The 26,823-nt window shown below is 38.5% G+C and overlaps 1 protein-coding gene across 1 annotated transcript in view; it reads right to left on the reverse strand.

Annotated features, from left to right (window-relative positions):
- Positions 1-4,297: 4,297 nt before the first annotated feature.
- The window catches only part of ZNF407 (zinc finger protein 407), a 335,252-nt gene continuing 312,726 nt past the window's right edge, over positions 4,298-26,823 (reverse strand). Inside the window, exon 9 of the mRNA XM_015618174.3 lies at positions 4,298-6,868. Coding sequence (XP_015473660.3) covers positions 5,517-6,868 — 1,352 coding nt within the window. The 3' untranslated portion in view covers positions 4,298-5,516. The remainder of the gene's footprint in view (positions 6,869-26,823) is intronic.

Below are 26,823 nucleotides of genomic sequence, written 5' to 3' on the forward strand. Positions count from 1 at the left end.
GACAGGAATGTGTTTTAAACAAGGTCAGGTGTTCTGTTACATTGCAGGACATAATCCTGGTTTGTGTATACACACACATCAATTTCAATTGCATGATACGTGCTGGATCTACCTGTCTACAGTGGATCTTTGTTTCTCCATTACTGCTCCCAAATCCTTGGCCATCATTTAAGAACATCCTAATAGAAAAAGTCAAAACTAGTTTTGTGCAAGTGGAGTTACTGGCTTGTCCTCTTCCTGGTCAAAAATTATCTTCTGATGATGGTGAAAATCCCATTACATTCTACCATATTAAAAAAAAAAAACAAACTCCTTTAAATATTCATTGAGTGGTGTTTTTTTGTTTGTTTGGATTTTTTGTTTTGTTTTGGTTTTTTTTTCCCCAGTTAAAAGAAAAGCCTGGCTTCCTATGCTGCCCATATTAGACACCTTACCTAAATAGCTCCCCTGACCATAAAAAAAAACCCTTTAAAGCAGAACCTTACATGCACAGCCACTGAAGGAATTAGTCCCAGGCTGAGAGCTTCCTATTAGCTTTATTTAATACATATGAAGGACTCTGCATTGCTGTCCCAATTACACACACAAGGCAGATTCCACAGTGGACTGCATTTGGTCTTGAATGCCTAATTTCCCCATAGTTTTGTTTACTATTCTTAAAAAGGATAAACAGAGAGCCAATTGCTTACATCTTTTGAAGAACATATTTCCTCTACAAGAGGCTTCTTGAACAGTCATCATTCACAATTGTGCTCTTGGAAGTTTTAGCAATATTTGTTTCAGATAAGTTTATTTTTATATGATTGATTGAAATCTCAAGCTGCAATTAAGAAAATTGCAGCGAGAACCATTAAAGGAGTATCGTCATTTTCTCCCCTTTCCTCTAAAATGTCAGGTTTCAATGTCACCGCGAGATAACCCAATCACGTGCTTGTACACCCGGGCTGGAGTGAGCGGAAAACCGTCTGCAGTACTAATTACAAACGACTGGAAATAATGACACAAGGCAGAAGGAAAATGAAAGGCCCTAGTTCCTATCACTTACCCACCCAGGTGTGTGCACAGAGATGCAGGTTACTGTGGAACCGTCTATTTAGTAAATACACAAACATCCATCCCCACTTGTAGAGCAGCCTCTGTCCCTCCCCCATCTCCCTCTGTCTCTCTGCCCTTTCTTTCTCTCCAATTATAAACCAGCACCAGGTTTTCTCATCAGCCATCTCCATGTCTCCAAATGGCTTTTCAGTGTCAGGCCTATCAGGAAATTAACTCATCATGCAGTGACAGCTGCTAATTTTTTCCCCTTACATGTCAGATGGATCGCCTGCTGAAGCTAATAATGAATCACCAATCCCTGATTAGAAGGTGCTTCCGAAACATATAACTGCCATCTGAGCTAACTTTTTTCTTCATATAAAATGATATCACCCTAGAGGAGCAGAAAACGAATTGTATTCTTCAACAAGATAGAACGGGGGTAGCCTGAGTGAGCCACACACTATCTTAAATTATGGGCTAATATTGCTCAGTAAAATAAGTGAAAACTCACAGCTCCTCTCTGTTTTGCCAAATGAATTACCTTTTTTTTGGGTTACTTAATCCTCTCACTTGTACTAACTTAATTTCAATCTTCACCCTTCTCTCTTTATTCTGTTTACAGCTGTTGTGCTCAGGAAGCCTACTGATCAGGGAAAGTTGGAGAAAAGCCCCAGAGATTGCTTTCCGAGGCCTCTGCCTACCACAACGCTGGCTCCTTGTACTGCTCTGCCAGCAGCTCCAGCCCCATCTCCCAATCCCCAGGATTTTCTGAAGGGAACTCACCTGCATTTCAAGAGCAGGTCCAGCTCAGGGCCAGCCCAAGGCACAGGAACTTTTAACACAGAGGTTCCTACAAGCTTTTAGATGAGCTGAATCCACTGTCCACAAAAATCACAAATGTATTTCTTCCAGGACTCAGAGCTAACACTCCTGGTATTAAAGCAGCGTTCATAGATGACAGCAGTGCTTGCAGGACTATGCACAATCCCCATGTGCATAACAACTGCACATCAACTCCCTGGCTCACCTCACTTCCACAGTGTTGTGCAGCTGGGAGTCAGGCAGAATGGTACGTGGGCCCTTTGGGTGGTGTTGGGTTTTGGGTTCTTTTGTTTTTGTTATAGGAAATATTTTTCTAAATCTCATTTCCAGCTATCTCTTATCTCCCATTTTCCCCCAAAGATGGAGCCTGCATTCAGAGGCCAGAATACACTGCCTCAGGAGGTGTGTATCTGATTCTTAAGAAATAGACGGTGAAACTGCTTGATGGAAATATCTCTTCTTTCTCTGTCTTTACTTACGATTTTTGGTTCACTTATGGTGGTGTTTGTTTTTGCTTGGTTGGGTTTTTTTTGTTTATTTTTGATTTGTTTTTAAACTTATTTATTAATTGTTTATTTTCCCCCTGCATACTTACGGTTCTTAAATAAGCACATTTTTACCTGTTTGGCATCGTCACAGTATAATCCAACTTCATTAATGCTTATTCAGAATGGATAACAAAGAGAAAATTAAGCCACTGGCTCTGGCAGTCAGAACATCAGGAGGCAACTGACTGACATGGGAATACTGCCCCTTCAACAATCACTTCCATTACAGCACAGCCCTTGAATTCTCTGGAGACAAGCAACTGAAGGTATTCAAACCAAACAACAAAATACAATGGCTGCCTGGGCTAGGCACCTTCCTAAAACCACCTCACAAGTTCTGTGATGCTCTGACAGTGGATGCTGCCAGCGGAAAAGGGCCCCAGCAGCTTCTGAGCTTGCTCCCGGACAGGTCACAGGTGCCTGACCAGCTCCATGCATGGCCCTTGGAAGGTCAGGGCCTTTTCAGATGCTGCTCTACTCTAAGTGCCTCCCTCTGCTGCCTAATCTTCTTTGCTATCCAAGGCAGAAGGCGTGGGAATGCTTGGAAGATCTGTAGAACAATCCAGGTCATCTCCTCTTGGATTATGATATGGGGACTATGCCAGGAGCTCTGGCACAAGAGCGAGACAAATGCCAGAGACGTTTCCTAGGTGCTGGAAGAGACCTGCCATAGCTTCAACTTTCAGTGTATGGCAGAGAACCTTTTAGCATGGGGTTGAGACAGTCCATGGAGTCCTTAAGCAGGATGACAGCACAGGAACGAATGTCACCCTTGATTTCTAATGTTACATTTGTAGGGCACTAATAAGTTAACTTTAAAGTGCACATTAAAAAGAAGAAAAAAAAAAAGGCCCTAGGAAAATATTAGCTCTCCTGATCAGGCTGCACACAGGGAAAAGTATCGTTAACCTGAGCTCCCAGGTAATTACAGCACATGGTAGGTTAGTGAATCCTTTCCAGTGCTCCCAAGCACAGGAACATCTACCACTGGGGCTTTTTTTTATGCAAAGGTCTGCTCTTTTCATTGTGCATACAATGTGATTGCTGGTTTGACACTGCAGGCTACACTGGTTTTATGAAGGATTAAATGCCACCTGAGACATATTTATCCTAAATAAATCACAAATGGTAAACTGCAGCATGTCAGTGTCAACACCCTGTACTGCAGCAGAAAGGTTAGCCATACAGGACTAAGCACAGCGAAGAATTAGCATCCAAGCTGCAAGACCACAGGGCTACAGTTAACAGGAGAAATGATCAAGGAGAAATATTTCCACTGAAAAACATTCAGTTTTTTGAACATCTGTGAGAGTCTTGCAGAGGGCCATCATTTTGTAAAGGTCACCTTTTTCCTGATAACAAACGGGAGTTGATCCTGTCACTGTTTGCTGAAGACAGTATTTAAGAGTAAGTGAACAGCTTGTCACTTTTAAGAAAGATGAGCAAGTCAAACTCGCCTAATTATGAATCTTGATGTCTAACTTGAAATTTACTTTTTTGGGGGTTTGACAAAGACACAACCTCAACTCTTGGAAAATAATAAAATTTGAAAAATAATAATAATAAGAGATGAAGAGGCAGCAGGATCCTATAGCCCCAGAATGAAGCACCTTTTCTCAGCAGCCCTATAATAAAATACATTTTTAAGCAGTTGCTTCAGGAAGGAACTATTGTTTTACCCCACCCCAACTTTCTTACAGTTGATAATTTTAAGATATTAAACATGATAGGAAACCCAGTTATCTCTAGAGTCAGCATGGCTTATACCCTAAACACTTACACAATTATATTAAGCATGCATGAGGCACACTTCAGAAATTAGATTCTTTTATCTTTATCTATCTAGCAAGCCAGAGAAGGGAAAAGAGAAAAGAGAAAATGCACAGACATAACAGATAGCATTCGTTTGCTCCTTCTGAATGCCAGTTCTGTTTATTGTTTAATATTAAAAATCATGATGCTTCATTTTAATGCTAACATTTTATTTGAAAGATGAAAAAAAAAAAAATCCCCAAACCTTGCCAGTTTATATTTTACAATTTTTCTAAAGAAACAGAAGCAGTATTATCATGAAACAGATCTTTTCAACATGAACTTGCATTGAACAATTGCAGTATATCCACAAGTAAATAACTGACATTCTGGACTAAGCAAGAAATACAAGGTCACCTTTTTTTCCCCCTACTTGTTAATGTCAATGTCAGAATTTTCTTTAAAAATCCTCCTAACATTTGAGAAGTAGCTCACAAAATGAACTGCAAAATGGTATTTATATGAAGCACTAGTTATAAGAAAAGCAAAACACTGACAGTGACAATATTTTTTTCAAAAAATGCACATTTCTTATGTAGGACTCTCATCTAAAATTAAGTGGAAGTTACAGGCATCAAGTTCTTCTTCCCGAATATGTATAATCAAGGATTTTCTGAAGTGTAGCTTTTTTGAGCTCTTCTTTAGGGAAAGTCTTATGTGTTACCATGAAAGAGTAAAGTACTATGAAAACTTTCATTTTAGATGCAAAAAAAATTCCTTATTTTGAAGACATATTTTTAGCCAAGCATGTTTTAAAGGAAGATTTTGGAAAGCAAAATATCACTTGTTCTGCTTTAAAATGAAGAAGGGCACCCAATACTGTATGAATACTTGCCTGTTTACCTTGCTATTGTGGGGTTTGTATTTTTTTTGCATATTTATCAGTTCACAAAATGTACATGTAAGTGCAATTATTTTACTCCTGTGATTATGTTATACAAAAATGACAGAAGGCAGGGAATTACCCTGAGATAAAACAACATTAAGACAAAAACATCGACAAAGAAAGCACTGAACAGAACAATTTCTATTTTGGGCAAGGGGCTTTTTATCCTGTTTTGTACCCTAGTATGCTTGTTTTATAATAATCCCATATAATAGTTACTAGAGCAATTGTAACAAAATTGTATTATCCTCTTCAGTGAACTCCTCCTATTAGCAGGATATGTATTTGTTACCTGTCTTGGAGGAGGTTCTACTGAGAAGGCTTTACAGAAAACATTCCAGGAATGCAGTGCCTCCATGATTCTGGCAATATCCAGCTCTGCTCTGCACCCAGCCTATATGTGAAGCTCCTCATGCTTCTTGTACTTTGTTATAATCTCTCTGGCCTTGAATTACCTGTGAGCCACCCTCTGTATAAATGACCATGCTTGTTAACTGTTCTCTCGCTCTATCAGGGGCTACAGCTTCTGCTTTTATAGCAGTACCAGCCTGCAGAACGTCTTGGGACCCAGCTGTCTCTATCACGGTGTGTGAGTACACACCGGGCTCATCCTGCATGTCTGGTGGCAATTCTGTGACGATGTAGTGCGTTGCACCTTCAGAGAAGTCACCATCAGAACCCTGAGCCATGGCTTGAACTAATTCTTCACTGACAATAATCTGTGATATTTCCCCATCTGACTCCACTAAATCCATGTGTTCGCTCTGCACACTGAGCGTGTGACTACCAGCTTCCTGCATAATTATCTGAGAGCCTTCTCCAGCTACCATATGCACAGTCCCTTCCTCATTTACAATGACCTGGGTGACACCTTCTTTCATGAGCTGGTCGGCCGCAGCCGTGTCACACACAGCAAACTGCAACACTCCTTGCACCATGTTCTTGAAGGCAGCCTGAGCTCTCTCCTGAGATGCAATTACAGCTGATGGGTGCATGACCCTTGTCACTACTTCCATAGGTTTGGTATCTTCCTGAGACTCCTGAACTTCATGGAACATTTGTATTTCTTGTCCCTCTGCATCACTGGGAATGCTGGGCATCTCTGGGTTGTGCATTTGCAAGAAGTCTTTGTGACCAGACCTGCATCTGTCAAGGAGTCCAGATTTGTTTTCCGCTTCACCCAATTCTGTCACAGCACAAAGCAGGGCATCTAATGCCGAGGAGGACTCCGGAGGATGGGCTGTAGCCTCAGAAGCATCTAAAACTTCTTGTCGCATTATCTGCTGCAGTACTGTGCTACTGGAGTCAGGAACCGTGTCTATTTGAACGGCCTCCTCCATGTCAGCTCCTGCTCCTTCAACCACCACCACCTGTGTGGCACCATCTGCTAACTGCTCTGTCAGGATCTGCTCAGGAACCACACTACTCACGTGGGAGCCATTCTGGTTTGTGGCTATGACCTGCCCATCCTCTGTAATGTGGACCACCCTGGCCATCTGTCCTGCCATCGCCAGCGTCTGCAGGGTGGCCGCTGCTGTCTCTTCCACGGAAGCGTCGATGGCGAAGTCGCCATCGTATCCTTGAATAATAATGAACTGCTGAACTTCCTCAGGGGACTGTGGCTGTCTCCTGCTGCCCCGAAAGGCCTTCTCCTTCACTGGAGAAACCTCTCCCAGTGCTGCTGCGGTAAAAGGGCTCGTGGTTTCCACAAAGGTTGCTCCTTGTCCCTTCAGTCGGCACTCATAGGACTTGGACACAATGCCTACAAGACAAAATATGCTGTTAACATGGTATCATGGCAAGTATCAGTTCATTACTTTAACAAATCGTAGCTTAAATGGAAAATATTCCTTGTCAATTTTTAGATTTCATTGACAGAAAACACAGATAAAATGAGCAAATGAACAAAACCCATTTGCATGCTTTCCAAACAACATATTTACGGTTGAAATAATTGCTGAGTGTAACAATTCTGCAGCTTATTAACAATTTAAATGTGTTTTAAAAAATATTCTGTATAAAAAAAGCCCAGATAAATACAGTGTACAGGTAAAAGCCACATCTTTTATAGAAGATCCTATTGTGTTATTTCAGTACTCCAGTAATGATTTTTAGGATTGTATATTACATTAAACCTATCTTGGTGTGAGAAACCGTGGCACATCTTAATACACAGCTTTTGTTGGGGAGGTGATTGCCATGCTGTCATTTTGATGCCATTGTCTTCCCCTTCCTTTTCCATCCAGCATCTTCTCCAGCTCATGTGACTGATTCAGTCATTCACCCAGTTTCCTGGAGAAAACACTTGGTAGTTTTCTTACCCTAAGCCGTATATTCTATAAAATCTAATCCAGAGACCCCCCAATTACACATCTTAGTTGAAATCAATTAACAAACTATAATACTTGTAACCTCCATATTCCAGCTGATTGCTGTGCCACCCAGTTTGGTTTTGTCTCATTGAAGGTTTCCTTCTCAATTCTCACCACTAACAATAAAGCTTCCGCAAGGCAAATGGTGCCCAAAGCTGTACAAAGTCAAGGCCATCACCCTCCAAACAATGGCCCACATGCTTTTGGGAAGACATAAATGACAGGACCCTGTGGCCAGCTCTGTGGATGTCCATGGAAGCATAGCTCTATCCCTCCCTGTCTCCCCATAGCAGCGCCATCCAGAAGGAGCCAGGAAGCTCCTCCGTGTGCTGGGAGCAAGCTGTGGGACACAACCAGTGCACACAGAGAGAAGAGTGGGTGCTGGACATTACAAACAAGGTGAGGGTCTAGTGACAGATGGGCCTTGGGAAGGCTGATTAAGTCCATGCTGCTGAGACTGCCTATATACACATCCCAGTTTAAATTCATCTACACAGACTGGAATCATGTCTCTGGAATAACAGGTGTAGCTTCTTACCACTAAGGTAAATAGCTATGCTATGGCTTGCTTGGGATAAAAACAGGCAAGGAAAAAAGTGACACTTACAGTGAAATTTCAGGCTAGCACTACTTTCCAAGCCAGTTCTAGTGAAAAACATGCTTCATTGAACTCAAGAGACCAAGCAAATTATACTAAAGCTGGTCTAAGGGGGCTCTTTCACTCAAAGCACAGAGCTGTCAGACCCTGATCCCACAGAGAATTAAAATGGGCTCTAAAAAACAGACTCATTTGCTTAAAGGTAAGTTCACACTTAGAAGCTGATTTACTCCAAGACTGAATATTTAGCACCTTGCAGACTCTAGCAACTTGCTATGTTAAGGCGCATATCAAACTAAAATTCCAAAATAATATCAATAATTAAAAGACCGAGGTCTTATACTGTTATCTATCTGTCTATCTATCTATCCATCCATCCATCCATCCAACCATCTATCCATCTATCCGTCCTTTTTCCAATTACAGAGCTTCTGTTAGAGAGCTGTACTGTGAAGCACAAAGAAGTAATTTTGTCAAGCTGAAAGGCTGCAAATCACCTTCACAAGTCTAAACTGACGCCCTCCAACTTTCTGATTCCTGGTTTGCAACGCAGGTTATCTTTGGAAAATAAAATTAATGATTAAAAACATCAGAGAGTTTCCAGGTGATGTTGCATAAAAATTTGGCACATGCAATTGAAGTACACTTTGTCAGGTATAACAAAGTAAGCCTACTGTGGAATACAATTGGTTCTTATTCCCACTTTTCCTGTGCTCTCTGTAGGCACTGACATTCACATGACCCCCCAAAGAGCAGAAAAGTAGGAAGGGGAAATCAACATAAAATGACAATTATCTTAGCTCCTCCACATTTTGTAATAGAGTATAAGTAATTAATTCTCTCAGGAATCTTGCTTTGTTGACAAGATAAAAGAGGAGCCTGGCAATGATGTGGCACTAAATCAAAATAACTCCACAAATCATGCATTTTTCACTGGATTCCAAAATCAAAATAACTCTACAATCATAATTTTCACATGCACATACACTAAAATCATGACAACTTTCTCTAAAGATCATAATAATTTATGTACAGGACACATCATCAGTGTATTGAGGAGAAGCTCAGGTCTGGGGAAGGGAAAGAAAAAGGAAATTCACCCTGTTTTCATCTCCTCAAATAAATGCTGCGCCTGTGAATCTATGCAACTCCAGTCTTTACTGTGCAATTGAATGGGAAGTCTCCTGGGTGAAGAGCTATCCAGTGAATCCCTCGCAGCACTGATAATTATGCCATTCTGACTGCTTACTTAATCTATTTGAATCCAGAGGTGAGTTAAGCCACTTCCTGACCATTAAAGTAAACTACATGGGTAAATACTGCTGTCACTAAGGGGTGTGATGAAGCTTAACTACACCAACATCTTAACCTCAGCTCAGTGCAACCCCAGCTATTCCATCACAGTTCATAAATGCGATTGCAGGTCCATCTTTTGATTCAGCAATTTAATAACTTCGAGTGCTGTCAGTACTGCTTTGAAAAATGGCTCCTATAAAATGTAACAGCCTCAATCAGATTGTAAAAGATTCACCCACTGAAGATTCTTCCATTTCAACTATAATGAATTAATGTTGAGCTGTGTAGAAGTTCAAGTGTCATTTAAACTAACGTGAATCTACTGTAACTTTAAATTTTAACTGGACTATGACCAAGAATTTACTGGGCACATCAACTTCAATTTTAGTGATTTTTCATGGTAAATATGAATTGCAGATTTTACTGATTTTCTTTTGTTTTAACAGTGAAAAGCCAAGTAGGGAAGATATTTAGAAAACAACAGACATTGAGGCTTAGCTGCTATTCCCATAATGAAGCACTGGAATCCAACACAACATTTGTAGGAATTTTTATGTATTTAAGGAACGTGTCACATTATTGGACTGTATGTAGCAACAAACCATGTTGTCCCAGTAAATCCAGCCTGCATCTCGCCCCCTCTTAATGGTTAAAGAGAAGGGGTAAGTGTTGGCTGACACGGCAAACATAAGCTGCAATACAAGCCCACATTAATATTAGGAAAAGTGGACTTGTTGCTGATTGCATGTCACTGCAAATTAAAAAGATACACAAATAGGCATTAAAATGACAAAATATAATGATATGAGAGCTCATATTCAGACAATTTGTAAGGAGGTGTTTCATATCTAGGGGTGCAATGATCAGAGAATTGGTTTCTTTCCAAGAAGTCTGTCATTTCAGCAGAGCCATTATTTATCAGTTGGAGTCCTAAGCGACTGTTAGTTTTTTATTTGAAAATGTCAGGATATTTTAGACATTAAATCCATATTCACAGGTTATTTTAATTCTCTGAGACCACAAACTCCTGAAATAGGGCTAAAAGAAATGCTTTGATGTTTAATGTGTGTCTGGGAAACTAGAAATAGGGCTTAGTACCTCTTCCCCTCTCTCTTACTCAATACCTGACTTCCTTTTGTGTGTCTGTTTTATTCTTTTGTTACTGTCATCATTTGTTCCCCACAGAATAAATACCTTATTCTTTTGTTAAGCTTACATTTAATTAAAATGTACAGGATTTGTGCAGTAAACTCGAATGAAACAAATAAAACAAGGGCCCCCTCTCTTGAAGGCATACGTTGTGAATGAAAAATGTCATTACAGACTAAAAAATTTTGCAGTAAACAGGGCCTACAGAGAGAAGTTTCCCCCGTAATGACATCCATAAAATACACAAATGGCACTTTTAGTACCATCCTGAATATGGCATTTTCTGTGCTCTACACACAATCTAAATGGTTTGATCATAGAGCATAATACTCCATTGGGTTTATAGAACAATCAATGTTCCATAAAATGATGTATTTATCCAATAGTAGGCTCAGCAGTTACTGGTGTATGACATTGTAGGACACTGGCTTTGTACTGTTCAGCAGCACACATGCTGGCTGTAAAACTTATCTAACACTACTTCAACAACTTCATCTCATCTGTGTCAAGTAATTTGTTGAAGCCTCAGCTTGGTTTAAAAAAACTTGTAATAAAAATTCATAGAATTTTCAGGAGAATGAAAGCTGATGACAATAGAAAGGTCACATTGTGGCGCCACTCATGGGGTCGGGGGTCAGCTGCAGTTCTAAAACAGAAAGTAGATTTCATGCATCGTGTAGCAGATAAAGATGGCATTAAGGAGACTTGTCTCAGAAAGAAACGCGTAATGCGTGAGGAAAGTCTGGGCTAATATTATATGTAAAGCACCACCTTGCTCTCAGCCAGCAGCCTCTTTAGAATTCTAATCCTTCCCCAAAACTTGTAGCAAGCGGCTGTGTGTGGTGAGGCTGGGCTGAGGACATCCTTCACAAGGAGCACCTTTAGGACAAAGCAGTAAGTCATAAATGAAATAATCTGTTATGACGACGGAAATGATCTGCATTTACACAGCTAGCTTAAAACAGCTATTTTTCCCTTTCTATAAAAGTTCTAGGAGGCTGATTTGTAGTCCCCTATTCAGCAACACTTAATTTTTCATATGTTGGTGATTAGGTATAGTATTTATTGACACAAACAAACATTTCGTATCTGCTAAAATGCAACGAATATTAAATACTGTGAATGCAAAGAAACATATTTTCCTTCAATTAAATACAACCTGTAAGGAATTGAAAAGATATTAAAAAATCACCTTATGTCTAATATCACTTGAACAAGCAACTGATTTTCTTATTTTAAAAGTTATTGTCTACATTGCAGCACAGTATTTTGAATAATACAGTAAGCCCACTTTTCAAATTCATACAGTAATATAACTTATGTCTTGATCAAGCTACAAGCTTCTGCTCTGTTTTCTTTCAATTATTTTTGTAATGATCTCTACTTCAATTAGCTAAATACTGTCTAAGAAGTGTGGCATAATTTGGGATTTCCCTGATTTTCAGAGGCCATAATAATAAATGCATTTTTCTGATCTCTGTTCCCTGACCATAGCAAAAACTTTTCCTTATCATTTGCAAGGCTTTTATGTGCAAATAATGCACATATGGGCCAGCATTTTTTAAACCAGCTAGTTAAGCTTGTAAGTAAGAGGTTGTGAAGGCTCATTCATGTCCTCTGCTGAAGATATGATGGGTCAAACCAAGAAGTGAAATAAATCAGCAACCCAAAATGGCCCTGTTACTATTATGTCCACAAAGGCAGTGAGTATTTGTAAAGCAATACGAATAAGTATACCTACAGGGGATTTTACCAGCTCCCTAAGAGACATTAAAAAATTCCTCCATTGACACAAATTACATAAATCTCAAGAGATACCAATACAGGAACACTTAATTTTTTCCCCTTTCAATATATTAAAAATAAAATCAAAAACAACAACAGCAAAATCCCAAATAATGTTCATAATTTATTTTATACTTAAAAATCCAGTAATCTCATGTTTCAATGCTGGGACTCAAGACAGCCTTAGCTTCTAGTTTTGTCCTTAACCACTCAATCATGTTTGGAAACTTCAAGGTCTTCTAAGAACTGCTTGAATAAAGGATGAAGTTTTAGCATTTCAGGTATCTTAAAAAGCAGATGTCCTTTAGATTTCTAAAAATGTGAAAGAAAGCACATTTAATTTGTGCTTGTATTATTTTTTTCTTTTGAAAATCAGACTGAAATTTCCTGCTTGCTATTTTTACCTTCCACATCTTACAGAACTATGTCAATGGCCCCAAAAAGACACAAAAGAAAAAGAAAACCACCAAATTAAATAGCCAAGCCATTCTGTTAGGGTGTTTAGGCAGTTTATTTGGTTTGGTTTAGTTTAGTTTCCCTTCAGTGTCTAATTAACCTTTGGAAAAGGGCCTTCTCTAGGAAAAATTTCAGTTTTTATTTTCCTGCACTCAAGGTCAAAAATGAATGCTATAGAGCCCAGTGTTACAGACAGAATGCAAATAAAAAACATACATACCAAAACACCCACTGATTGTGGCAAACATGTACAGTGTTAACATGCAGAATTTACAGCTGCCTAACCTGTGGTGAAACTGGTTTACTTGCAAACCACTTTTCTCTTTACCAGTTTGCCACCACACAGGCTGCTCTTCTCAACTCTGATGTGTGAGCAAAAACCTCTCTGTGGCATATGCAGCAATTAACTACCCGGGCAGGCAGCATCAGGAATGTATCTGGAGTATTTCAGATATCTCTTCCAGTGCAATTTAGCAGCTTGAGATGAAGATAGCCAGTCTGGACATTTCTTGGCAGTCCAGCTTCAAAGACTACTCTGGCCCTCAGTTTGGGAACAACTGACATTGATGATACTCGGATGCACTCTTTCTGTTTTATCCCCTGCAGTGCAAAAGGAAAGTGCATTTTTAGCACTTCTAAATCAGAATCCCAATTTCAAGGGGTTCAGGTTGTGCTTGGGAAAACCAGAGATTTCTGTTTCCTAGGCAGACAGAACACATAATATAATACAATATGAAAAATAATACACTAATATGAGTAAAATAGGGGAAAAACCCCCCAAGCTCTGCTCACAGGGAAAATGATCTGGATTTCTGAACTAGGTCTAGTCCTAGACACTAATAGCTTTGTCAAAAGAAGAAAAAAAATCCCTTTTTGTCATTGTTATCTCAGCAAAAGTTTTTGTTTTTCAAGAATATATACATCCAAATCCTGGTTTTATAAACATTTATTTATCAGGCGTACTGCTTACTGCCATAGTTAGCCTCAATAGTCTCAAAGGGACTAAACATGGTTGCTTGCATTATGCATTGTGTTTGCATAATCAGGCCTTTGGGATTAACAATTCTGAAAATGGCTGGCCTTCCCTAACGTTTGATGTACATATATGCACTAAAGAGAACAGACTCTTGTAAGGGATACCTAAAATAAAACATTATGTTATTAAATGATCAAGCAGAAATTACATTCTTCAGCATACCTATCAACTGTGAGTATCATGATTTTCTGTATTTATCTATTCTGATTTATGCACCCTTTCAGTAAAAAGAAGCACCTGTTCTTTGCTTGAGGGTACATCTCAACCCATTTAAAAAGCGCAGCAGTTTTTAGGTGGAATGCTTGGGAATAACTACAAATAGTAAGTTTCCTTAGTTCTTTTTGTTAGTTAAGACAGCAGAAACTACCATTTCAAATGTGATAGTCATATCTGTATTTCATTTATAAACTGAACTACGTTAGAGCTATATTCATATCTTTCCAGAGTAAATTATGGGAAATAACCATTTGTCTTCATTGTAGACACTTTTGCATGTATAGTAGAAAACAAACCTATTCAATAACTGCACAGAGGCACCATTAAAATCAAATTTACAGTAAACAGAACCTGCAGCTGGGGTAAAACACTAACTGTTAGTATTTTAATTGTCAGTGAAGCTTTCGGAGGTCTAACATCTGCTCATAGCCAAATGACAGCAGCTGCTTGTGTACACTTAAAACAACATGAATTTCTTCTATAAATATTAAAATGAATTGTATGTCGTGTGTTCATTGCAGCTATATTCCTATTTAGCTGTTTAAGTATATAGTGTATTTTGAACTTCTTGTGGCAAATTCATAAAGGGCTGACCTCCTCAAAAGAATGAGAGGCAAAGGCAGCAAAAATTCTTGAGTCTGTAAATTGAAAATGTTTAGAGACAGTACTGGAGGTCACCCTCTGCCAAGACACTGCTGGTAAATGCTAACAAAACATCAGCGGTAAGTTCTGATCATTGTGCACTACAGTAACTTCAAGGACAAGACTGCTCAGCATGCAAAGTGTCAGGAGTCTATGGGATGGCTTATATCAAAAGCTAATGCTAATCTACTAAGTGAAGCAATTAATGCATTTTCTTACCTGGAAAAAAATATTCTGCTTCAATGTCCAAAACATTGAAGGAGATGAGCATACTCTCTTTTGTGGATTTCATCAAAAGCACACTGGAATGATCCCTGATTCGCATTATTAGAAGCAATAAACTGCTACGAGGAAGGAACTATACTGGTCCAAGATGAGATTTTGCTAAAAAGGGCAAGCTTCATAACTTAATTTTGCAGCTTTTTATCTAGACACTGACATACATTTGATATTTTCCTTTTAGTCTCTCACTTGCCTGGGAATATAGTAAAGAAAACTGGAGGAGTGAAACACATTACGTTAAGCTGTAGAGTCTGACACAGTGAGAGGAAGAAAGCATTACAACCAGTTTCAGAAGAAAACAAGGGAAAAGGGTTTTATAGTTCTCACTTTACAGGTTTTCAGTGGAGAAAGATCTGTTTCTTTGGTTTTACAACATCAAGTGTAATGCCAGTGGCAAATAATATTTGTGCATTTTCGCAATAGATCTACAGCTGGAAAAAAGCACTACAATAATTTAGTCTGAAAGCTGTAGGTCACGCCAAGCTGTGTTTTGGAAAAAAACCCAACATGATTAGATGCTTCAGCCTTACATGTGTAGCCACAACACATGATCAGCCATGAGTGCAGCTGTCTCCACAGTGGTACCTGGCTTAAGATGAAGGTGAATTAATTGTGAAGGCAGTTTCCAAATTTCTAACATCAGATTTCCCACCCCAAAAGTCTGTCTCAGTGCAAGGAAAATGACAACATACAAGGAGGATGGAATAGGGCTGGTTATAGGCGGGACACCTTCAATGCACAGGCCTTCCCCTTTGCTGCCCCTCCCTCCTGAGGCACCTGACAGCATCAAGACTTCTTCCCATGCCCAAAATTATGAGCATCAGAAAACATGCTGATTTTTCACCTCAGAGTGTCACAGGCCTAGCAGTAATGCTGGGATTACTTAGGAAGCATGAAGCAGGGGTGCTTGCTGGTTCTGGGAGGTTGGATGGGAAATACAGGCTGCAGAGATGGGTAACTCTTTTATACCACTTTCTAGGGTAGAGTTTTCTTTTTCAAAGTCTTTTTTTCATGAATCACGTCTGGTGAAGGCTGGAAGCAGCATGTTTCCAGAATATCTTCAAAGGAAGAGCCATTCATGTAACTAACCCTTCTGACGACAGGAATTTATTTTCAGTGCTACTGATAGAGTAGCACTTACATGAACTGTCTTCCACCCCCAGTGTTAGAAAGCACAAGGCAGGATGTAGATAAAGCAAGACAGAAGATATAAAAGCTGGTGCTTTCTGGGCCATTGCTGAGCACTGTCGATGCAGGAATTGCAAGATAGTCTACTTTGGCAGGCAAGGAAATGCAAAGTAAATTGTTGAACAGCAGCTTTCCCAAATGGCTCAGAACCTCCCTACCAAGTTGCCTTCACTTGGCTGCAAAGTTATGTGTTCCAGACCTGAATAATTACCACACTGTCCTATTGATAAGACTACCAAATTGTTGATTATCTAGAGGAAGAAATCAACTGCTTTTAGATGGCACATGGAGCTAATACCAAACTGGAAGCATTAACAACAGTACAAAGAAAACCAGGATGTAACATAAGAAAATAAGAAAATAATAAGATCAGACTGAACTTGTGGTATTGCATACTAGCACTTGTGGAGAAAGTAAATATGCAAAAAATATATTCAATGAGAGACAAGTCCCCTGAGAACTGTAATGCAGAAGAAATTTAAAGAATGACAGTGTTCATCAAATTACATGTGAGTTTATGAAATGTAAAACAGGAAAAGAAAACAGGCCAAAGCAATTTTTAATTGCATATTCAAAGGCACGTCTGCTACGCATTGTTCTTGTACAGATACAACTAGATTATGTCTTGATTTTTCTAGGAGAGAGATCTTGACGAAAGAATATTCAGAATAGTGAAACAAGATCTATCAGAAGTCTGACTTGAATGGAAATATTGAAGGTTTAAGCGCAGATATTCTGGCTACATAATCTGCAAATGCTGGAGAGGGAGGAAAATTTTTGTCTCTATTAGATAAGCATAATATTATTTTGATGAAAGACTAGAATGTTCATGCCATACTGCAGGAAGATGGTTAGACATGGTGAGAAATGGAAAGTCAATTCAGCTGCCTCATCCACTTTCAGGTGCCAAGGTGAGGAAGCTCCCAGATGGAATAAATAGACTGTACGGTAGTTAAGAGTAAGACTTAACCCAGCTCATCACCATTTATACTCCAAATCCATACTATTCCAGAACAATTCAGTGAAAAGCAGCATGGGATTCTGCAGGAACTACTTAAATAACTTCTGTAAACATCTCCATTCTGAACTAAAATTCACTCAATTCTGTGGCCCCCTAAGTCTTAAAACCCAAAGAACTTCTGACGACTGTCAATCATATGAAAAATGAATCCTAGTCAAATATGGACTAGTAAACAACCCCTGCCACTCTGCTAGGTCATCTCATTAGCTCTTTTAATTTTTTTCCTTCCTGAGACCCAAATTAGACTAGGAAAAGAGGGAATATTTTAAAATTAAATCATGATTATATTTATCTAAAATATTTTAAAATGCCTCTTAGTTCTTAATTTTGAAAGCGCTTGTTTAAGTGCTTTATTATTTTTATTTATTATTATATTTATTATTAATTATTATTATTGTTTTTATTATTATTAGAATAGATTTATTATCTATGTCTGTCTTCAACTGAGGCCAAGTAATGTTTAAAACCATGCTAACTAAAAGATGTCAAGTGGTTTGAAAACACCATGGCTCACTTGTCTGTAGCATGATGCACGCTGCAGTGAATGCCATCATACCCAGGACCTGGTACAACATCCTTAGCGGGAGTATAAATGAAGCCAAGCACTTTTACTATTGCTGGAACTTAGTTCAAATTTTTTTTGTTACAGTAGCCAAAATTTCAGAGAAATTCATGATAATTTCTATGAAAGCAATAAAGCTTTGGATATGTGACAAAATGGAGACCAGATAACATACCTGCCAAAAAAACTCCAAGCAACAAAACCAAAAAACGACAACAAAAACAAACAAATAAAACCCCCCAAACTAAAAAACAACCCCAGAAGCCTGGAGCGAGATACCTGGAAGATCTGATTTTCAAAATCACTAAGAAACTAACAGGTCCTGCTGACACTTTGGTTAAAAGGTTCTTATTTCAGCTACCTTATAAAAAAACATTTCTTACTCTTTTTCCAGCTACTGTAGTTTAGTGAGCTCAGACTTTTCTAACTTCTGGCATGGAACAGACCAATTGCCAGGACTCGTTGTGGTTTGTTACTTCAAATATGTGCAGATTACAGAGCTTCAGAGCAGCCCATGGCATCACAGGTTGAAACAGCTGCTGCAAGTCACAGGTACGGCTTATGGATTCTGTAGCTTTAACTTTTAGGATACCTTCCAATGCTCCAAAACCCATTGAGGTTCACCACTTCTTTCACTGTGTCTCCAAGTACCCTTAAAACATTATTCAAGTGCTTCTACTGAAATAAAAATACTCTAAAGATATTTGAATGATATTATTTTCTTTATAAAAAGAAAATGCACATATGAAAATGTACACAGACAGAACAGAAGTTATATCAGCACCTAAAAGAACAAACTAAAAGAAGTCAAAAATTAATATTTTTCTTCTTTCATATGTTACTTTTTCTAGGGCCTCTTTCACAATAGAGTGAGTTTTATGAAATTTTTTTAGGTTTCTTTCATAAAGCTGATTTCCCCAATGCAGAATTCAGAAGTAAAGTAAAATTGGCCTGCATTCCACTAGTGCTAGGCACAAGAATATGCAAATGCAAACTGAACAGAACAGCCTTAAAATCTAATGGCATCTATCTAAAACTGTATCTCGTGAATTGCTCACAATTGGTAAGATATTTATCACTAAATAACACCATAAAAATGGAAAAAGCATTATACTAACTTTCCAAGCAGAGATGTGAAAAACAAGAAGTGTGTTGCCAGGGTCACACAAGAATTCCCAGGTGTGCTGAGTCCCAGTTTTACGTCTTAATCACTGCATTATCATTTCTTAGGAGAGCCTATTGTCAACTCCAAGAGTTGAGGTACTCCATTTACCCACCGTGAAGCTCTAGTCACATCATTGCAATTTTCCTGATAATGCCCTGTCAATGACTCAACCCCACGTTCATGAGCTGAGAGGAGTTCAGTGTCCATGTACCCTATAATGAGGAATGCTGGGCTGCAATCTCTGCTGAGATTGTCATAGGTGTCCACTGATACCATCTGCAATTACAGAATTTTATGAGATGGAAACTGGTTCATTATGAAAAAGACTCAAGTCTACCAGCTCATTTCACAGATGTCAGATGGCAGACTTCCTGCTCACCGCAATTCTTGCAAGTGCAGAAGAAGGGGCCTGTAGTTAGACTTTTGGGAATTAAGCACAGAGCTAATGCTAACCACAGGTCTAAATGCTTTTCTGAGCTGGACCCCGTTAGCTTCAGTCCAAGCCATCGAAAACAGGGACACAGATTCTTGAATTTCAGCTTCACAAGGGCCAGAGCAGGACTACTAGTTCCCAGAGGAAGGCAGACACAAACTTAGCTAAAAATCAGTCTTGCCCTCAGCCATACACATAACCATGCAATTGAATTCAGCTTGATTATAACTAAGCAAAATAATTACATGAACATTTTCAAAACTATCAGCTGAATGCCATTTTGAATTGTCATCTATTCAAATAAATGAATGAATACATTCCTTTAAAAAGGCTAACATACATTATGGAAAACTAAGAATTTTTGTATTTTTTACATGTATTACTTAGTTTTTTAAATAGTTTCTCCAAAACCTCATTGTTACATTTCAGAAATATGTGTAGTGTGGAAAATGCTGTTGATAAACCTTTCTTCTTAGAGAGTAATCCCTCTGATACACACATTCTTTGGCACTCGCAGACAATGATGTATTCATCTTCAAATCTGGTAACTATTAGCTTAAACAAACATCTTAATTTCAGACATTTCAGTCTATTTAAGAACACAGAAATTAAATCAATTCTCCAGTTTCTATGAAAAAAATACAGATTTCTTCTACTGCTTTCAAGAAATGAAGCACTGCTTGCTATAGTACAGCCCCCTCAACTCCTTCCAAAAAGAGTCTGTTTCTGTTGGAGTTGAACCTTGCTGCATTCATTCATTTATTCCCCTTTTAACAATAAACCACAGAAAAATCCAAGGTACCAGATTGTTTAGCAAGAGGACTTAAAATACTAAATGCAGGCTATAGCACTACTTCAACCTTTGGGTGAACTCTGACACTCTGAAGAACAAATAGAAGGTGCTGGTGCCAATCTCTATCATCCTAAATATTAGGGAATCTGGTTATTTGAGAGACTTGCTTTCTCCTCATGCAATTACCTCAAGTGGCAGTGACAGACATGCTCAAACCATGGTCTCTGGCCTTTCATATGTTCCTTTTACAGGCTGGTTTCCATAACAAAGCTATACTCCCACTTGGTCAATTTATCACAACCTCCTCAAACACTTCCCCTCCCACACACGCACTTGGTATCCCCACTGCCTCATCACAAAAAAACAGAATAGAAGCCCACCAACCATACAAAAATTATATTGCAGATTTGTAGATTAATGGGCTGATTCTGGCATCTCAATTCAAATGGATTTACAACCACTATGTTTAGCCCTATGTGATTTCAAATAGAATTACTTCTGATGAATTTGAATGCAAATTCACAAAGCATTAAAACAAACCATGTTTAAACTCATTGGTTCATCAGATGCAAATATCGTGCATTAAGCAGGGAACACCCATTTATGAAAATAATGAAAACTGACACCAATATAATAAAATCATTACAGGTTTATGGATTCTGGGACTTAAACAAGCCATACCCTTGCTTCTCCTAACTGATTAAATGCTTCTTTGCAGTTTATGTTTGATCTGCAATTCAAAAATAAATTAGTTTAGTCTTTGAGCCCAGAACCTTGGAAAATTGCTAGGAGGTTCTGCCTCAGATTCGTCTGGGGAAAAGGGCTGGGTAAAGGGAGAAAATCATGGGGGCAGGGAAGCTTGCAGTGCAGCTGAGAGCAGACAGCACAGGAGAGGAAGCAGTTAGATAAATCGAGGTTTGCAGACCCTACTGGCAGCATTCACAAACCCGTGGCCTGAGCAGCATCGTGTGGAACAAAAGGCAAGGATGATCATACTGGGCACTTTTGTTTCATAAAGCTGGCACAGATGGGCCTGTCACACCATGTGCTTCATTTCCTCAACCATCTTCACATTGCATCATGCTTGTAGACAAGGAGTTTTAAGTGCCGAATGGCAAAGGATTGCCCATAACTTCTGGGATTGTTCCATGGCAAGGAAGCAAAAATGAATGTGACCATGTTTGAACTGATCAAGTAGATCTCCAAGGTTGTATGTAAACAGTACATATAGTGTGGGTTTTTCATTAATCCCCCTTGTCTAATAATCATGAACATTATTTCATTTTCAGTTAGATGACAACAGCCTAGCTCAATAGTTTCCAGTAAAATCTTTGTATCCAGATAATAAATTCTTCTCATAATGATGAGATTTAAAACAGCAAAACACTCCTTACTGAGGCATGTAATGCTGATAAAGCACTATTTTGCTGCACAATCTATGCAGTATAAAAAGTTCTTTGCTGCATCATGATCTGCTACAATTTGTGTATAAATAGCATTTGTAATAAAAAGAAATGTAACACCAAGTTTTACTTAAATAACCGGTCAAAAAGACGTTGGGAGATAATGTAGCTAATGCACAACAAAAATAACAACAACAAAATAGAAGGGCAACTGCAATAGCTCTTTCTCAACATCTTTTATTATCCATTCACACCAACATTAAGTATTTTAACTCAAATATTTAAAGAATTATATATTGGGATGGTTTGAGGGAAATTTGTTCCTAGAGTTGAGGTACCATCTAAATGTGCTGCAAACATCAGAAAACACAACTTTGAAAGCAACTCTCTCCATAACTTTAACCAGTCATCCCAAGAAAGCTCCTGCTTCTGAGGATGGACATACATGACTGAAAAGGTCTAACAACCTGTGAAGTCTTAAGATCTACATTTTCAAAAGTGAATGCCTTGAATTTGATACCCAAACCTGCATGTAAAGAAACCACTAGCCATTTCTGAGGTATCATACAGCACTACACTGACAATGCCACTGACACTGGGCCACAAGGAATTTGAGAAGCCTGATTGTCTAAGCATTGCAGCAATCCAGTACCCACTGTCTCCATTACCTTCTATAAATCCTTACTTTCCCAGCAGATCAAGTACCTCCATTGCTATTTAATAGCATTATTTGCACCTATATCTTTGCAATCTCCAGCATGCAGCACATGGGACAATACTGGTCAGAGATTAGGAGTAAAATGGTGTCCACATTCAGGACATGGACAAAATTCCCACTGAGTCACAAAGCAATTAATACAATTTTGTATTAAAGCAAAACTAAAAGTCTGGATTCTGCTCATTCTTTATCATTTAATGCCAGTGCTCTGAAATCCATTCTGGGTTCTAAAGGGCATTAGGATGGTGATTACAAACTACCTAATCCCGAGTCACTGTGTTTAACTCTGCTGCTTTTCCACACCACTTTTTATGAGCACAGCCAAAAGTGGCACTTGGGATGTGCTCATTTTGTTACAGAGAGAGAGAGAGAAAAACACATGTTGAATTTTCTTACCATTTCTCAAGTTGGTCCCGAAACTGGACTGAAATAGTTTCTGATTACAGGTATTCTCTGTGAACTGTAAGCAGGTGAGGACCCTCATAACCTACTGGCTAAATTCTTGAGGGCTGCTGAGAAGATGCTGTAGCATTAATTAAAATTTGTAGTGGTTGAAGCAATGTATCATGAGACCTTGGCTTTAAGAGTTGTTGAATACCAGATCAACCTCAACTTCGCAGTGCTATGTGCATCTTCTGGTGTTTTTTTATCGTGTGATTGTGGGAGAAGGACAATACTCAAGGATAAGGGACCACCTTAATCTGCATCAGAATGAGATTGGCCTGGTTAAACAGCGACAGAGATGTATGGATATGTAGTAAGTGCCAATCTGAGCACTCAGATGTGGAATTAGGACTTCATGTATGGGTACTTATTTTAGAAAGTGGATCTCAGAGGACAGATAGAGTTGCCCACTTAGCTCAGAAAACCTGTTCCACTTTTAAAATCTACTTGTCACTGCAGAGCAAATGCTTCAATTTTGAAGCAAAGTGTTATGTCTGGTGGCCTCATTTGCATGAGAATGCCCAGAATGCTCTCCTAACTCACAGCTATTTCATGGAAGGGCTGCATTCAAGGTCTGAGAATAAACCCAGATCCTGTGAGTATAACAGTGCACATGATTTTAATACTTCTCCAATCCATGTGCAAAAGATAAGACTGTTAAAGTGGACAGTGGTTATAGGTAACCAAACTAACCTGTCATCAGCATTTAATAGAAATCAAAATTACAAATGGTAGTTTGGCAAGTCTCTAACTCCTTGATTAATTAGCTGATCATCTCGTACCCACGTGTATATGCTTTAGGTGTTGACATAAGTCATGAAGGTTGCTGTGAAGAGCTGTCCCAATATATTAACAAGCAAACCCAGAAAAACTAAACAACGCACAAAACACAGAACAGATACAGAATAATAGTTCATCAAGACAGACTTCGCTCCTCTCCCGCGCCTCTCTCCTCCTCTCTCACAGCTTGCTACACAAAATAAATGCACTACATCGACTTACACTGCAGTACAGAATATCACAGTCTGCTCTATTGTGTGGATTTCACTGCTGAGAAGCTGTAACACTAATTGTCAGTTTCCCACGATCAAAGTAATTTGGTTAAATAATTGGTTTACATTTACTATATTTTATTTGCCTCACAAAAACAAATGTTATAACAAAATATCATCTGAAGAGGAGAGAATGCTATGGTGATAACACCAATATGGTGCCAACATATGGAGAAATATGTGTGTTTTGTGCACATAAACAATGACATGAAGCTTCAGCTGTTTAGAGAACAAAGCTTTACACCTGAGTTAATATTGTGATATGTGCATTCTGGTGTGTATGTGTATGAGGGGTGAAGCTCTTCTGATATAGGGTTTTGGCACTGAAACCCAAGTAATGTTTTAAATGCTGATTAATTTGTGATCATTTATAATTCATTCTTGATAAGTGAAAAATTTCTTCTTTACCAGTTACATGAAGTCTGCGCTCACATGTGAAACAATGGCTCCTCTATACCCAAAATCAGGTTGATAACATCATGATAACCCTTCAAGACATTCTTGGCTTTTCAGATGTTTTTCCCTCTTTTATTTTATATAATATGTGGATTTGACCACAGTTTTCACAGCTCCTCCCCTGATGCAGAAAAGGAACACAGTAACTAAGTGCCTGCAGCAGTCGACAGAAGCTGTTTCCTTTAACCTCCCTCCAGACTACCAGGCGTGAAGAGCGGCTGAAACATTTTCCTTCAGCCACCAGAGTGGCTCATTTTCCAAATGTCGCTAGAACAGCTTCATTCAGAAGAGCCTGCCACTGGAGTTTCTTCAAAATTCTGCCAGAATGGCTTAAACTCAAATGTAATTAAAAGCCTCTGAAAAACTCATAAGTCAAGGGAGTGGCATAACACCCATTAATTACAGTGCTCCGTGATGTCACACCTGTGACTTATGAGAGGCTATCCTGAGGTGGGTTCAGAGCTGCTGTTCATAATTTATAATGGTGTTTTGAAGCCTGCCTAGAGCAAAAAAGCAGTTTCACATTGGGATGGTACATATCTTGTAACAGCTGATTGCATGATATAAAAAATAACATTGTGGGCTTTGTTCATTGGTAAACTATTGCTGCTGAAAACTGGTTTAAACACCAAATACACCACCACCACCAAATGGTGCACGTGCAGTGGGACCATAACCCTGTCATAACATCTGGTTTTACTATAGCACTGTTCATGTCAATCAATGGCCAACACTAAGAACAGAGGGAAAAAGAACTTCAGAGGACAAAAGTGATTGCTGATTTTTCCAGTGGATCCTGATGGTGACTCATTTTTAATGTTAAGACTGGAATCAGAAGGTTTGCATAATTATTCTTGGCTGTACTTGCAAAATTTAAACAGTTGTAAAGAAAATAAAATTCTGAACAGGTTACCTGAAAAGAACAGAGGTAGGTTTATTTCCATCAGTCCTCAGATACTGTTTTTGCTAAAATATAGGGCATAATGTCTACAGAATGTTAAATTAAATTATACAGAATGATACTCAGTTTTACGAATTTGCAGCAAAAGTTGTCTGTATTTGACAGACATTTACAGAAAAAAATAGCAATGTTTCTGCAACAGATTAAAACCTGCATTTTGCTTTTTTCCTTTGTCTGTTTTGAGTTTAAATGGAAACAAACCTTACAGTATAGAATTGGCTTAAGGTCACCTGTCTACAAGGGATTACTGTGTAGTTCCTTTTATATTTTTCCCCCTACTAGTTTGAGGGACAAAAGGGCAGCAGTACCCTAAGGGCTTTTTCAAATAACCTCTTTAGCAAATAAAGTCATACCCTATGTATAGAGGCCATTTCATCCCAGTCCCATGGGCTGCCTGTAGGGTAAAATACTGAATTTTTCTGGCATATGTCACTGAATGTGAAAAAGAGGACCACTACTTACAGAAAGTTAAAGGCTGAATGAAAGAATGTGAATTTCCTTAATGCATTAATTTAAAACATTGTATATTGAAGCTGAAAACATTGACTATAAGCATCTCAGAGAAATGCTGGAATATATTTACATGAGCCATACAGAGACTCACGTATCAGCAACTGATTTACTATGGCTTGAAAACACAAGAGATTCAGCTTATCTGAAATCTTAAACAAACAAATATATTTTCTCCAGGGAAAATAACTAAAATGAAATTTGGCCTATTCTTTATGAATGCAATCTTACGATGGTATCAACTTAACATTACCATAAACATCTCTGAAATCAACTGTCAAGAAGGAATCTGTTAAGCTTATATAAATTACTATTATTATTGTTTTGTTGCTGCACTTGCTGCACCCCACTTCTGTAATTGCTTGAAAGACAACATGCAAACCCTCAAACTTTCAAGTAATCATAAGGTATAAAAAATGGTTTTAAAACAAATGATTTGACAGCTGCAAATGCAGGATAACACCTAGTTACATTATAGAAACAGTGTGGATAATTACTTTTTTCAGAAGGAAAGACTCCATGGACCACGGTCCTGTCTGAATTTCCCTGCAGTTCGGATAATATGCAGTAATACAAATCCTGTTGTCACCTCAACCAAGTCTTTTTATCATCTATACATCAGCAAGAATGATGAGAGACGTCCCATGATTCTAACAGTCTTCCTTTGAAGGATCCACATGTTAATTACTGCACTAATTATGGTTTTTGAATAACCAAATGAAGTAAGCAGTCTATGGGAGGTACAGGCATAAAACTAAGACTGAGAAAATACTAGTTACTGAAGTCATCAGTGTAAACTGACACATTGAACATGCTTAAAAAAAGTAGAAGTAGATTTTAAAAGACAAGCATCTTCAATAATTAGGGTTCCATACAAGAAAAAGAAATGTTATTTCTTAATGGCAAGTGCATTTAAACTGTTATCTAAAGATCTGAAGGTAAGCCTGCTTAATTCACTGTTCTTCTTTTGTTATTAGGAAAACATAATTGTTCCAAATAATTAGCACTAGAGTACATCACAAGCTGACAACAAAATTATAGAAATCTTCATATTCAGATCCGTCTAGCTGGCTATTAGGAACAGTTTCTGATCATAACCCATTAGTTGAAGTGCTGTGAGTTCTTGATTGCCACCAAATAACCCCAGATATCTGCCTAAGTTAACAGCCTCTATTTATT

This window comes from Parus major, chromosome 2 (assembly GCF_001522545.3).
Source record: "Parus major isolate Abel chromosome 2, Parus_major1.1, whole genome shotgun sequence".
Taxonomy (NCBI): domain Eukaryota; kingdom Metazoa; phylum Chordata; class Aves; order Passeriformes; family Paridae; genus Parus; species Parus major.